This window comes from Bos mutus, chromosome 29 (genome assembly GCF_027580195.1).
Source record: "Bos mutus isolate GX-2022 chromosome 29, NWIPB_WYAK_1.1, whole genome shotgun sequence".
In the NCBI taxonomy this organism is placed as follows: Eukaryota; Metazoa; Chordata; class Mammalia; order Artiodactyla; family Bovidae; genus Bos; species Bos mutus.
Window position 1 is genome coordinate 16,447,591 of NC_091645.1, and position 13,825 is coordinate 16,461,415.

The 13,825-nt window shown below is 47.0% G+C and overlaps 1 protein-coding gene across 4 annotated transcripts in view; it reads left to right on the forward strand.

Moving 5' to 3' along the window:
* The window catches only part of TENM4 (teneurin transmembrane protein 4), an 855,551-nt gene that overhangs the window by 679,684 nt on the left and 162,042 nt on the right, over positions 1-13,825 (forward strand). For all 4 annotated transcript variants that reach the window (XM_070365001.1, XM_070365000.1, XM_070365002.1 and 1 more), the window contains 2 exons: positions 9,893-9,994; positions 11,902-12,096. In XM_070365001.1, the coding sequence (XP_070221102.1) occupies positions 9,893-9,994; positions 11,902-12,096 (297 nt within the window). The remainder of the gene's footprint in view (positions 1-9,892; positions 9,995-11,901; positions 12,097-13,825) is intronic.

The window sequence follows — 13,825 nt, forward strand, 5'->3', positions numbered from 1 at the left end:
AATAACTCCAGAAAGAATGAAGAGATGGAGCCAAAGCAAAAACAACACCCAGGTGTGGATGTGCCTGGTGATGGAAGTAAAGTACAATGCTGTAAAGAGCAATATTACATAGGAACCTGGAATGTTAGGCCCATGAATCAAGGCAAATTGGAAGCGGTCAGACAGGAAATAGCAAGAGTGAACGTCGACATTTTAGGAATCAGTGAACTAAGATGGACTGCAGTGGGTGAATTTAACTCAGATGATCATCATATCTACTACTGTAGGCAAGAATCCCTTAGAAGAAATAGAGCAGCCATCATAGTCAACAAAAGAGTCCGAAATGCAGTACTTGGATGCAATCTCAAGATCTCTGTTTGTTTCCAAGGCAAACCATTCAATAGCACAGTAATCTAAGTCTATGCCCTGACCACTAATGCTGAAGTTGAATGGTTCTATGAAAACCTACAAGACCTTCTAGAACTAACACCCAAAAAAGACGTCCTTTTCAGCAAAAGTAGGAACTCAAGAAACACCTGGAGTAACAGGCAAATTTGGCCCTGGAGTACAGAAGGAAGCAGGGCAAAGGCTAATAGAGTTTTGCCAAGAGAACACACTAGTCATAACAAACACCCTCTTCCAACAACAAGAGAAGACTCTACACATGGACATCACCAGATGGTCAATACCAAAATCAGATTGGTTACATCTTTGCAGCCAAAGATGGAGAAGCTCTACACAGTCAGCAAAAACAAGACTGGGAGCTGACTCTGGCTCAAATCATGAGCTCCTTATTGCCAAATTCAGACTTAAATTGAAGAAAGTAGGAAAAACCACTAGACCATTCAGGTATGACCTAAGTCAAATCCCTTACGATTATACAGTGGAAGTGAGAAATCAATTCAAGGGATTAGATATGATAGACAGAGTGCCTGAAGAACTATGGATGAGGGTTTATGACATTGTACAGAGAACAGGGATCAAGACCATTCCCAAGAAAAATAAATGTGAAAAAGCAAAATGGTTGTCTGAGGAGGCCTTACAAATAGCTGTGAAAAGAAGAGAAGTGAAAAGCAAAGGAAAAAAGGAAAGATATACTGAATTGAATGCAGAGTGCCAAAGAATAGCAAGGAGAGATAAGAAAACCTTCCTCAGTGATGAGTGCAAAGAAACAGAGGAAAACAATAGAATGGGAAATGCTGAAAATCAGAGATACCAAGGGAACATTTCATGCAAAAATGGGCACAATGACAGAAATGGTATGGACCAAACAAAAGCAGAAGATATTAAGAGGAGATGGCCAGAATACACAGAAGAACTGTACAAAAAAGATCTTCATGACCCAGATAATCACAATGGTGTGATCACTCACCTAGAGCCAGACATCCTGGAGTGTGAAGTCAAGTGGGCTTTAGGAAGCATCACTACGAACAAAGCTAGTGGAGGTGATAGAAATCCAGTTGAGCTATTTCAAATCCTAAAAGATGATGCTGTGAAAGTGCTGCCCTCAATATGCCAGCAAATTCAAAAAACTCAGCAGTGGCCACAGGACTGGAAAAGGCCAGTTTTCATTCCAGTCCCAAAGAATGTTCAAACTACCACACAATTGCACTCATCTCACATGCTAGTAAAGTAATGCTCAAAATTCTCCAAGCCAGGCTTCAATAGTACATGAACCGTGAACTTCCAGATGTTCAAGCTGGTTCTAGAAAAGGCAGAGGAACCAGAGATCTAATTGCCAACATCCACTGGATCATTGAAAAAGCAAGAGAGTTCCAGAAAAACATCTGTTTCTGCTTTATTGATTATGCCAAAGCCTTTGACTGTGTGGATCATGACAAACTGTGGAAAATTCTGAAAGAGATGGGAATACCTGAAAATAAGAGATACTATGGGAATATTTCATGCAAAGATGGGCACAACGACAGAAATGGTATGGCCCAAACAGAAGCAGAAGATATTAAGAGGAGGTGGCCAGAATACACAGAAGAACTGTACAAAAAAGATCTTCATGACCCAGATAATCATGATGGTGTGATCACTCACCTAGAGCCAGACATCCTGGAGTGGTACCAAAGGTACCTGACCTGCCTCCTGAGAAATCTGTATGTAGGTCAGTAAGCAACAGTTAGAACTGGACATAGAACAGCAGACTAGTTCCAAATAGGGAAAGGAGTATGTCAAAGCTGTGTATTGTCACCCTGCTTATTTAACTTCTATGCACAGAACATCATGAGAAATGCTGGGCTAGTTGAAGCACAAGCTGGAATCAAGATTTCTGGGAGAAATATCAATAACCTCAGATATGCAGATGACACCACCCTTATGGCAGAAAGTGAAGAAGAGCCTCTTGATGAAAATGAAAGAGGAGAGTGAAAAACTTGGCTTAAAACTCAACATTCAGAAAACGAAGATCATGGCATCTGGTCCCATCATTTCATGGCAAATAGATGGGAAAACAGTGGAAACAGTGGCTGACTTTATTTTTTTGGGCTCCAAAATCACTGCAGATGGTGACTGCAGCCATGAAATTAAAAGACACTTACTCCTTGGAAGAAAGGTTATGACCAACCTAGACAGCATATTGAAAAGCAGAGACATTACTTTGCCAACAAAGGTCTGTCTAGTCAAAGCTATGATTTTTCCAGTGGTCATGTATGGATTTGAGAGTTAGACTGTAAAGAAAGCTGAGTGCCAAAGAATTGATGCTTTTGAACTGTGGTGTTGGAGAATACTCTTGAGAGTACCTGGACTGCAAGGAGATCCAACCAGTCCATCCTAAAGGAGATCAGTCCTGGGTGTTCATTGGAAGGACTGATGCTGAAGCTGAAACTCCAATACTTTGGGCACCTGATGAGAAGAGCTGACTCATTGGAAAAGACCCGGATGCTGGGAAAGATTGAAGGCAAGAGGAGAAGGGCACGACAGAGGATGAGGTGGTTGGATGGCATCACCGATCTAATGGACATGAGTTTGTGTACACTCTGGGAGTTGGTGATGGACAGGGAGGCCTGACGTGCTGCTGCCCATGGGGTTGCACAGAGTCAGATACGATGGAGCAACTGAACTGAACTGATAATCCTCAGGTACTGGACCTCTGCCAAGTTATTAAAGCTACAAAACAAAAGGTTAATCTTTATTTCACATAAAAGTGCTTTAGGTATTTTTAAGCAGGATTCATACTCCCTTAGTCAGCTGAACTACCAATTCCCTCAAGAATTCTTTATTTGAAATGTGATTTGAAGTTCTCTTAACCCCCTGGTTGCTCTTCAGTGGACATGCTCCAGCTATTGCTCTCTTCAATGTCCTTCTAGATTCGAACAACTGGGCTCCATATACGGACTGAGGGTGCAATACAAAGTTGAACTTCTGTCACTCCCTGCATTCTTCTAGGCATTACACATCTAAAAATTAGAGCAAGGAAACAGTAGTTGCTTTGGCCACCAACTGTTCTATTGAGTCTGACTGTTGTGCCATGCCCGTGACCCTGACCTTTTTCTTCCACTTCCCCCTTGCACTCTGCTCAGCTGCTCAATACAACTAACGTTACTGAGGACTCGCTTTGGGTGTCACACTCATCAGCCTCTTTGGAGAACTAGACATGTTGCTTGTCTTCAAGGAGTCACAGTCTCATTGGTGAAATTTGGTTTGCCTCCCAAGAAATAATTAATAAAGAATGTAATCAAGGGAACAATCTTTCCTCTGGACCCCTCCTTGGAGCTGCTAATAATAGCAGTTGGTAGATTTCTGGGTAGGATTGAAAGCAGATCTCCCAGTTCAAATGCCAGTGCAGAACTGGCTTCAAGCCCAGCCTATCAGGAGCTTTGTCAAATGTTTGTCATTGCCTTGACCTTGACTGCTGCAGACTGAAGCCTTTGAGTTCCATCATCTGCAAAGAAAGCTGGGACACCTACAGAGACTGATGTCTCCAAGGCCCATGGAACAGCCTTCCAGCACCTGGCACCTGCCCAGTGCCAGTCTGGAGTGTTCAGGGAGAAAGGTTCACTCAGATATTGGCATGAGCTGGCCTGTGTTTGGGCTTCTGGGAGACAGCAGGTTTAATTTGCTTTGACAGTCCTTTTCCCCAGGAGGAAATTTATCCAAACACCCTGCCTTCATCACATTCAGCACATTGCCTGTCTGCTTTCCTGTTTTTCCTATGGGGAGTTTCTGTGTGTTTTATGTGTGTGTGCGTGTTCACCCCCAAGAACCCACGTTGCCTTCTCTGGATTCATTAGACCAAGTCCGTGTGTTGCTTTGGTTCAGAAGTAGAGGACATGTGTGACCCTCCCTTAAAACCAAAATACCAACTCTGCCAAGTGGTGGGCAAACCTCTTTCCATGCATAGTGTTACACTGTTTGCTGTTCAGACTAACCCTCTGAGGTGGGTGCTATCGTTAACCGCATTTCACAGATGGAAACGTGTTTAGAGACAACTTTGCCAAAGGGCTTCTAACTAGTACGGCACATGCGTACCCAGTAAGGCTCTTCAGTCTGTCCGACTCTTTACGACCCAGCCCGCCAGGCTCCTCTGTCCATGGGATTCTCCAGACAAGAATAGTGGAGTAGGTTGCTGTGCCTTCCTCCAGGGGATCTTCCTGACCCAGGGATTGAACCCAGGTCTCTTAACTTCTTCTGCATTGGCAGGTGGGTTCTTTACCACTAGTGCCACTTGGGAAGCCCAACTAGTATGGTACCAAAGCCCACACTTATGGTCCAGGCCACCTACCATAAACTTTGACTTCAGACTAAACTTGATTCACCTACCAGATTCACCCTTGTAGCTCTGTGACTTCAGCTCTTGGTCTCCATCTCAGACTGTGAAATGGTGGCAAAGGTACCAATTTCTCATAATTATAAGGAATAAATTAGAATATATGAGAGACCTTTCCCAGTTCCATGAGAGAGAATGAGAGGGTCTCTATTAGAGTAACTGTAGAATTAACACTCTGCCTGTGCTATCTAGTTTTTTTCCCTTTTTTGGTTGTCAATAATAAATCCAACCCCTCTTCAGGATCAAAGAGGATGTAATAGATGGAACTTGGAGTATATATTTCACCAGCTGTAGTCAAGTGATGTATTCAGTCATCCAGTTGGGTGTTTTGTAGTCTACATTCCCTCCCTCTTGCCTGAAGCATTAGCATCCAAACTCCTAAGGAGAAGGAGGCATCAGAGAGTACACCTCTCTTGGGCAGTAGGTGGACCTTGGCTCTTTAGACAAGTGCTTTCAAAGAGTTGCCAACATCCACTTTTACAACCTCAGCAGAGACAAGAGAAGCAGAGGAAGGAGCTGCTGTCGGCAAGGGTGGCCTTCTGTTAGCTGGGACATATCCCAGGTGAACAATGCATGGAGGAGGTGCTGGGCGGGAGGGATAAGTGCTGGGTGAGCAGAAGAGCGAGACAAGGATGACTAGTGGGCTCTGACCTTGTTCACAGCTGGTTCCTTCTGTCTTTGGTGCTGGGGTCCAGCCTCAGGCCCCAGTCACCACAAAGGTCTGCCTGCTCGGAGCAGACCCTGAAGCGAGCCAATGAAGGAGACAGGCTTCCCCTCCTCTCCCCTCCATTCCCCCTGTGAAACAGCAGGGCTCAGGCCGCCCAGTAGCCCTCTGACAGGCAGGATGTTCCCCTGTGGTCTCCCCTTGTTTCCTATAAAATCAGGCTCCAGGATTTCAAAAGAGAAAAGCAGGACAAGTGGCAACTGAGGGCAGGCTTTCCCAGGCATCAGTCTTAGACTCGGGAGACATACTCACCAACTGTGATCATCTTTCACCTTGACATGGTGATGCTACTGGATTATCCATGGAAAAGGGAGATGAACAGACAAAATGAGGCACTGCTGTGGGCTCACTGAGGCCTCTGTGTTTTCCCGTCTCCTGTGTTTTCTCCAGGAAGGAGCATCGTTGTCTTTTTGTCCTTCTGCAAAGGCCCCTTTGTATTTTGACCAATATTTTGTTCAACATTCAGAGAGCACGCCCACTCAGAACACATGTCCAGAGAACAAGCTCAGGAAACATTTAAACTCTGCATTCCAGTATTGATGGAAGGAAAAACAAGTTCCTGAAAATCACATTTCTAGCAGAACCCACTGTTATGATAGAAAAGCAAAAGCTAGGAGAAAGCTCCCTGTTCTCCAACATACCATCTACCGAATTATGAAAATCAGTTATGTACAGGCAGCTGAACTTTTAATTCAGATCTGAGCAGACCTAAGGTACACCTTCTGCTACATGAAGGCCACTGCAGTTTAAACGTGAGCAAAGCAGGAAGGGACTGTAGGGGGGAAAACTCACCAGACACTAATTGGAAACATAGCAACATGTTTATGCAATAAAGTTCACACTTCTCCCAAGCCAGTGGGTGTCACTTCTGCACTAGCGTTTAGCTTAGAGATATTTGGTCAATGGAGACTCATTATCTGTAGGATTCCAAGTGGACCCCAAGTAGTTGAAATCCTTCCAAGCAGAAGAAAGACTGTATACATAAACATTTCATCAAGGAGAAATAGTCTCCAAATGTCTCGCTTCTACTTCCGTGTTGCCATCGTAAAATTACTCCATGTCTCCTAAAACTCCTGCCTTCGCTGACACCAACAGCCTGCGGCAAGTTTTGTAGCAAACAGGCTTCTAGTCTGTCAGATTCAGCAACCAACACAATATTCAGTCACAGAAAACACACCTTTTCACTAGGAAGACATTTTGGATTTAACAGGTTTGTATCTTACAGACTTCATAAATCAAAATTTAGAAAGTCTGTGACCCTTACCTGCAGCCAACCCTGTTAAAAGCACAGCTGGGAATTATGGCCACGGTGTTGGGAGATAGATGTTATACCACTGGGTTTGAGCAGACCTGGACCATAGGATTTTAGACCTGTGAGGGATCTCTGAGATCATCTAGCTGAATTCTTTCAGGGACAGCAGCAAACGTTCATTGAGGCCCTTCTTTGGAAACCAGGGCAAATGCATAGGTGAATAAACTCGGCTTCTGTCCTCAAGAAGTACACAGTCAACCCTGTAGGCTGCCTGGTCCTTCAATAGGAGCTACAGAAAAAGTCCCAGGAGTAACTTAGCCTGTTGAAGAAATGAGGAAGACTTGTCCAAAGAAGTGACATATGAATTGGATTTGAGTAGGAGTAGGAGTCGCCTAACAGGGGAGAGCAAACGCAAGGACGAGGACACAGGTGCAGGAAGATCAAGGGACATGACCAAGGTCCTGAAGCCCTTCCGTAGTGGCACAAGAGGTAGAAGCAGGCCTTTGGCTCTCTGTCCTTTATTCCTTCTGCAAGACTGCAGATGGAACCCACCCTCAAATTGCACCATTAGCCTGAAGTTTAAAGTGAAAACAATCTTGCCTTAAACTTTACTTAAAATTCTTATTTTTATTTATGTTTTTGTTTGTTTGCATTGGGTCTTCACCGCTATGCACGGGCTTCTGTGTTGACTTCCCTTGTTGCCGAGAACAGGTTTTAGGTTGTGATGTAGGCTCTAGAGAGTGTGAGCTCAGTAGTTGGGCACACAGGCTTGGTTGCCCCATGGCATGTGGAATCTTTCTGGATCAGGGATTGAATCCATGTCCCCTGCATTGGCAGGTGGACTCTTAAAACACTGGACCACCAGGGAAGCCTCTCTTATTTTAAAAAGAATATTAAAGAGAAAACATCCTAAGTTATCCTTTATAAAAAAATAGTTTTTAAGAAGCCCCTCCTAACATAGAGGCTTAACTTAAAGGCATGTAGATTCTTCCCACGTGGCGCTAGTAGTAAAGAATCCACCTGCCAATATAGGAGATGCAAGAGACTTGGGTTAGGAAGATCCCAACCCAAATGGAGGAGGAAATGACAGCCCACTCCATTGTTCATGCCTGGAGAATCCTGTGGACCTACAGTGTGCTACAGTCCATGGGGTCGCAGAGTCAGATGCAAGTGACTAAGCATTATTCTTCCAGGCAAAGCCAGTGGAGAGCTGAGATGCTCAGCTCTGCTGGGTCCCAAATGGCTTCCGAATCCTTGAATTGAGAATACAGACTAGATTAGACCCTCCTGTTCTTAACTCTGTGTTGGTGTAGTATGCTGTTCATATTATCAGAGGGACAGCAAGTGAAGGAAATTTCCCACTCATTTGCACATTTGAGCCCCTTTTCAGTCATTTCCCAGTTGGTAATGGCAGACAAATGGGAAAAGACCTTTCTGGGGAACGCACTGTGCCATGAGCTCCTCAACATCTCCCACCTTCCACCATCTACCTGTACTCAAGACATCCTTCACACTTATCTCCTCCCAGAAGCCTTCCTCCACTGGTTTTGCCCCATATCAGCTGCTGTTGCATTGGTCCTAAGTGATTTCCTGGTGATTAATACTCGCTGCCCTTGTCAGGATGTCTTTTCTGCACAGAAGCTTATAGAATTTTAGAACAGGAAACAGTCCTGGGAATCATCTCTGCTATCGCCTTCATTTCACATATGAGGAAGATGAGGCCCAGAAATGGTGGGTGGGGAGGAAGTTGCTTTAGGTTCCCAACATGATTCTGGAAAAATGGGCCCCAGAATCAGGTCTCCCTAGATCCCTTCAAGCTCTGCAAGTCCTAGAATTCACTGCCTTCCAGCTGGTCCCTCGTTGTCATCAGGACTGGCCTCACTGAGTCACAGATCTGCCTCGTTCATTCCTGGCTGTGGCTGAGAAGTTCCTTCAAGGTCCAGATGACACAGCATCATTGAGGAAAACCAGGCTTGGGGTCCAAAGGCCTAGATTCAGATTCTGCATCCATGAATTAGTATCTCTTGAGGCCTTCAGCAAGTCCCTTCATCTCTTTGTCAGCCTCCTCGTGGTGTTGTTGCTGTTTGTAAAGTAGGAATATTGATACACTTGAAGATTTGGTGGCAGCAAGATGAAATAAGCTTTGTGGAAATAGGTGGCACAAAGAAGCCATTCAAAATACAGTGGCTTCTTCCTTTATGCCATATCTAGCATGATTGAGAAACGGGCTAATCCAAATAAACAGATTTTCTATATAGCATGTGTACTAACTGGAGCTACAAACCACTGATTAGTTTTTTTTACTAAAAGCTTCCTGCAGTGAAGCCTGTATTTCCTTGACATGTCACACAGATGATACCAAATGTACCAGGATGCGTTAGAGAAATGAGCAGCCCTGCAGAAAGTGGGCACTCATTGCAGAGGCTGGGGATATGGGAAGGGCAGAGGGGGCGTGAAGGAAAATCCCAATACCTTTTGAAGGAGCTTGGCTCTTTTCATTTCGGCAAATGGGGGGCAGGGGGCACTGAAGAGTTTTTAGGAGGAGAACAGGCTGAGATCTGTTTCAGGAAGGTGGCTCAGGCTGCTGGGTGGTGAATGAATCAGGGTGGGAGGAGGAGGCCAGCCATGAGGCTGTTGTGTTAGCCCCTGTGAGAGATGGTGGCGTCTGGACTGAGAGATGGAGAATCAGAGGTGGGAAGAGACCGATTTACAAATCCCCAGTAGCTTTGTGGAAAAACAAACAAACAAACTGGATTCACAGATTATCAGCCCATTATGAGAAAAATATAAACCACAAAAAAGTGTCAAGACCATAGGTATCACCCCATCACCCAGCCTCCAAAGATAACCACTAACGAGTTAAACCATGCATTTGCTCCCAGTGTTTTTAGCCGAAAAATTTCTCTGCATTTGTAGATACAAATTTGATTTATAAAAAATTGGTTTAGGGACACATTTCCCCAAACACATCTCTTAATGTCAGCTGAGATGCACCTCAGCAAGAGTAAACAGAACATACATTTTTAACTTGATTGACTCTTCAGTGACTGCGTCAAAAGCGCTCGAATGTGTGGGTCGTGGTTAACCCGAGGCTGGATTCCCGGGCCCTCTGTTTGGGTAAAGAAGCCTCTGTTTGCAGCTTTGTTTCTCTTTTCTCCCACAGAGTCGGTGGATAACTGCCCCAGCAACTGCTATGGCAATGGGGACTGCATCTCTGGGACTTGCCACTGCTTCCTGGGCTTCCTGGGCCCTGACTGCGGCCGAGGTGAGAGCCCTGCCCCACCCCATGGGCCTGCGGGTCCCAATCCTCAGGGCAAGGGCAGAAATCCCGGCCAGCTCCCGCCTCTCGGGAGAAGGGCTCCCAGGGGCCGGTCCGGCGGGGCCCTGGCGGGGAGGTCTGCAAGCAGAGCCCTGTCCCAGTCGTGTTATCCACTGTGCATGCCCGGGGAGGTCAGGAGGCAAGGGCAGCCACAGGAAACTGGACACGGGGTCCTTTGCAAAAATAGATTTCCCCTTGGAGGACCAATCAGCGTTTGCCAAGCGTCTTTGACGTGCATCTCCAGCGAATGTGGTTTGTCTCTGTCCTTGGGGAGGGGCCTGAGCTGCTGCTCCGTTGCTGTCTTATTACAACGCAAGCGGGGTATTGGCAGAGACCACCGAGGGGAGGGACTGGGAGGCGAGACTTCTCTTCACACGGGACCCTAATGCTGCCTCCTCTTCAGGCATGTACGATGCTAATGGTAATCACTGTGGGGAGCGTTTAAAGGCTGCCTGTGATTTGCCTGAGCATTCAGGTTCCATTTCTGTCCTGGAAGAATTAACAAGAAAAATGCTACCGGATGATCGGTGGTCCTGAGAATTTGGCACTCCTCTTGGGGAAAGGAAAAGTCCCCTTCCTTTGGTTTCTCCACCTCTTGCCTCATCCCACAGGTGTTTGCTTAGCGCCCTTTAGGACTTGGTCCTGTGCTGGACACCAAGGTTGCAACACTGAGCAAGACTCAAGCCCAGGACCTCTCAGTCGGGGAGAGTGACAGAGAAACAGATGATGATCACAAAGCAGTCAGTGACGGGTGAAGCAGACTAGAGCAAGTTAGATGCAGAAACATCTGTCAGCGTGGAAGGGTCCTAGCTTGGATGGAATGAGGAATAGGAAAGGCTCTCCAGGTGAAGTGACACTGAAACGCAGACCAGATCCTTGAGTTTGTTCATCAGCGGAAGGCAGAGATGGCTTTCCAAGCTGAGGACACAGCGCCCTCCAAATGCCATGCCGTGATGCTGCTCTGGGGCTTCTACTTGTTCTTCCTAACATGAAACAGCATAGACTCAGGCTGACGCAGCAGAGCCAGCAGACCTGAGGAAGCATAGTGATTACCTGCTGAGTGCTTTAAAAAGGAAGGAGGCCAGGTGGGAGCCGGGGGAAGGTGGCGCAGAGAGAAAATGAGGCATTCCTCCTAACATGAATTACTGTCTCATCCCATATGCACTTAAAGTTAAGAGTCGTGTGTAAAGCAGCCTTATTGTATCTCGGTAAGGCTGTCGGTACTTAGAGCACAATGCAACGTAATTTATTTTTATATAGTGTCCTTCGTACAGATGATCACAAAACCTTTTACGCTAAGTGGCAGAGTAGAAAGATAATACTTTAAAGAGCCGCACTGGGCTCAGCTATTCTGTTATTGGAGCAGTGGCATGTGGGGCTTCAGTGGAGGCCGGAAAGACAGGGAAAGCTGGAGAGTGGCTGGGTTAAAGATGACACGAAGTGGTCCAGCACCTGAGGATGGAGGAAGCGAAACGCAGCACTACTAGGAGGAGAGTCCTGCTGGAGGGGTGCGGGGCGAGCAGCAGGCCAAGCTGTCTTTTGCAGCCAGCCCAAGGAACAGATTGAAGCCTCCTGTCTAAGGAGCCTGGCAACCACCATGCAGTCACCAGTAATGAGGGGGACAGGAGAAAGCAACGTTCAGTGGGCCCCAGCTGTATTCTTTAGGCCCTGCACTCTATACTTTAACTGACAGTTCCAGACGTGTTTTAACTGGAATGAAGTAAAGCAAGAGAAGCAGACAGGTGGACACATATGGGAATTATGGCAAAGTACTTGAAGCCCGGGGTGGAAAGGGACAGACAGAGTATACCAGGGCGCACATCCACGCCAGGCTCCCGGCGCTGTCTCTGCAGCTTCCTGCCCCGTGCTCTGCAGTGGGAATGGCCAGTACATGAAAGGCCGGTGCCTGTGCCACAGTGGCTGGAAGGGTGCCGAGTGCGACGTGCCAACCAACCAGTGCATCGACGTGGCCTGCAGCCACCACGGCACCTGCATCATGGGCACCTGCATCTGCAACCCCGGCTACAAGGGCGAGAACTGCGAGGAAGGTAGGACCCCAGGTGCGGGGGGCGGCAGCTCGGCTCCTGCCCGTGAGACAGAGATGGCCGGCGGGCCTCCCCGGGAGCAGAGGGAGCCTCCAGAGCAGGCCTGCGACCGCCACCCCCGCGCCGAGCCAGGACGTCACTGGCAGCAGTCACTAACCTAAAGCGAGAGGACAGGTCCCACTCAGGGAGGGGAAGAGAAGGGTGTGTATTGAGCGCTAACCATGTGCAAGGTTCTGGGCCAGAAGCCTGGTGTCATTTAACTTCCAGCACTAGTAGGTGCTGAAAGTGAAAGCACAGTCGTATCCAACTCTTTGCGACCCCATGGACTGTAGGCCACCAGGCTCCTCTGTCCATGGAATTCTCCAGGCAAGAATATTAGAGTAGGTTACCATTCCCTTCTTCAGGGGACCTTCCCGACCTGGAGATTGAACCCAGGTCTCTTGCATTGCAGGCAAATTCTTTTATCATCTGAGCCACCCAGGTGCTAGTGGTAAAAAAAAAAAGAAAAAAAAAAAAAACCTGCCTACCAATGCAGGAGACATAAGAGACACAGGTTTGCTCCCTGGGTTGGGAAGATCCCCTGAAAGAGGGCATGCCAACCCACACCAGTATTCTTGCCTGGAGAATCCAGTGGACAGAGGAGCCTGGCGGGCTGCAGTCCATGGGTTCACAAAGAGTTGGACATACATGACTGACTGACTGAGCATGCACACATGCCTACTAGGGAGGGGTAATCATCTCGATTTTATAGTTGAGGAAACTGAGACTCAGGGAGACAGATGACCTGCCCAAGGTCCCACGGCTGGTGGATGGCAGAGCCGGATTTGAGCCCAGTCTCTCTGGCTCCACAGTCTCAGGTCTTTCTCCTCCCCTTTAAGCATCTTTGCTCTCCATTTCTGAATATGAGTCTCTTGTAGACCTCCAAAGGTTGCCTTCCATTGTCACACCCTTCTGCATGTGTGAATATGTATATGTGTGTGTGGTCTTGTTTGTAGCTCCTAGGTATTCATAGGCGTGTCTCCCTCCTTCATAAAGTAAATACACGCCTGTACAGAATGAGGTTTAAAAGTGAACTGCTAACTCAACAGTGATGTCAGTTGTTCCCCAGAAAACCTAACGAGTTGCGATAAGCCAAACTGGTCTGTCTCGCAAATGAGAACCCTGAGGCCCGGGAAGGGCATCAACACGCCCATGGTCATAACATTACCTGATGGCAGGGCCAGAATTCAGCCCAGGTCTTCCAACCTCAAACCCTGTACTCTCTCCTCCTTACCACATGGGATTTCCCGATGAGAGGAGGGGTCTTATCACGAGCAATAGAGAGTAGCTGTCAGGAGTACACACTCTGGCGTTAGATGTGAGTTTGAGTCCTGGTTCTGCCACACTCACTAGCCTCAGACTCCTCATCTGTAAAATGGGAATTCCTTTTCACAGAAGGTCATTGTGAGGACTGGATTAAATGACTCATGTGAAGCACATAGCTCAGTGTCTGACATACAGGAAATGCTCCCTGAACGTTAGCTCCTATATCATTAGCAGCTTTCTGGAGACAGCTGAAGCATGCTTCCTGTTTCACTCCATTCACTGTATCCAAGGCCTTTTGAAATGGATGGACCTTGAAACCGATGGGCGATGTTAATGGTCATGACCTCCTACTGTTTACTGTCTAGGGCCCTGGCACTTTCTCCAGTGGGTACAAGAGGCTCCAGGGAGAGCTAGTCTTCTAATCTAC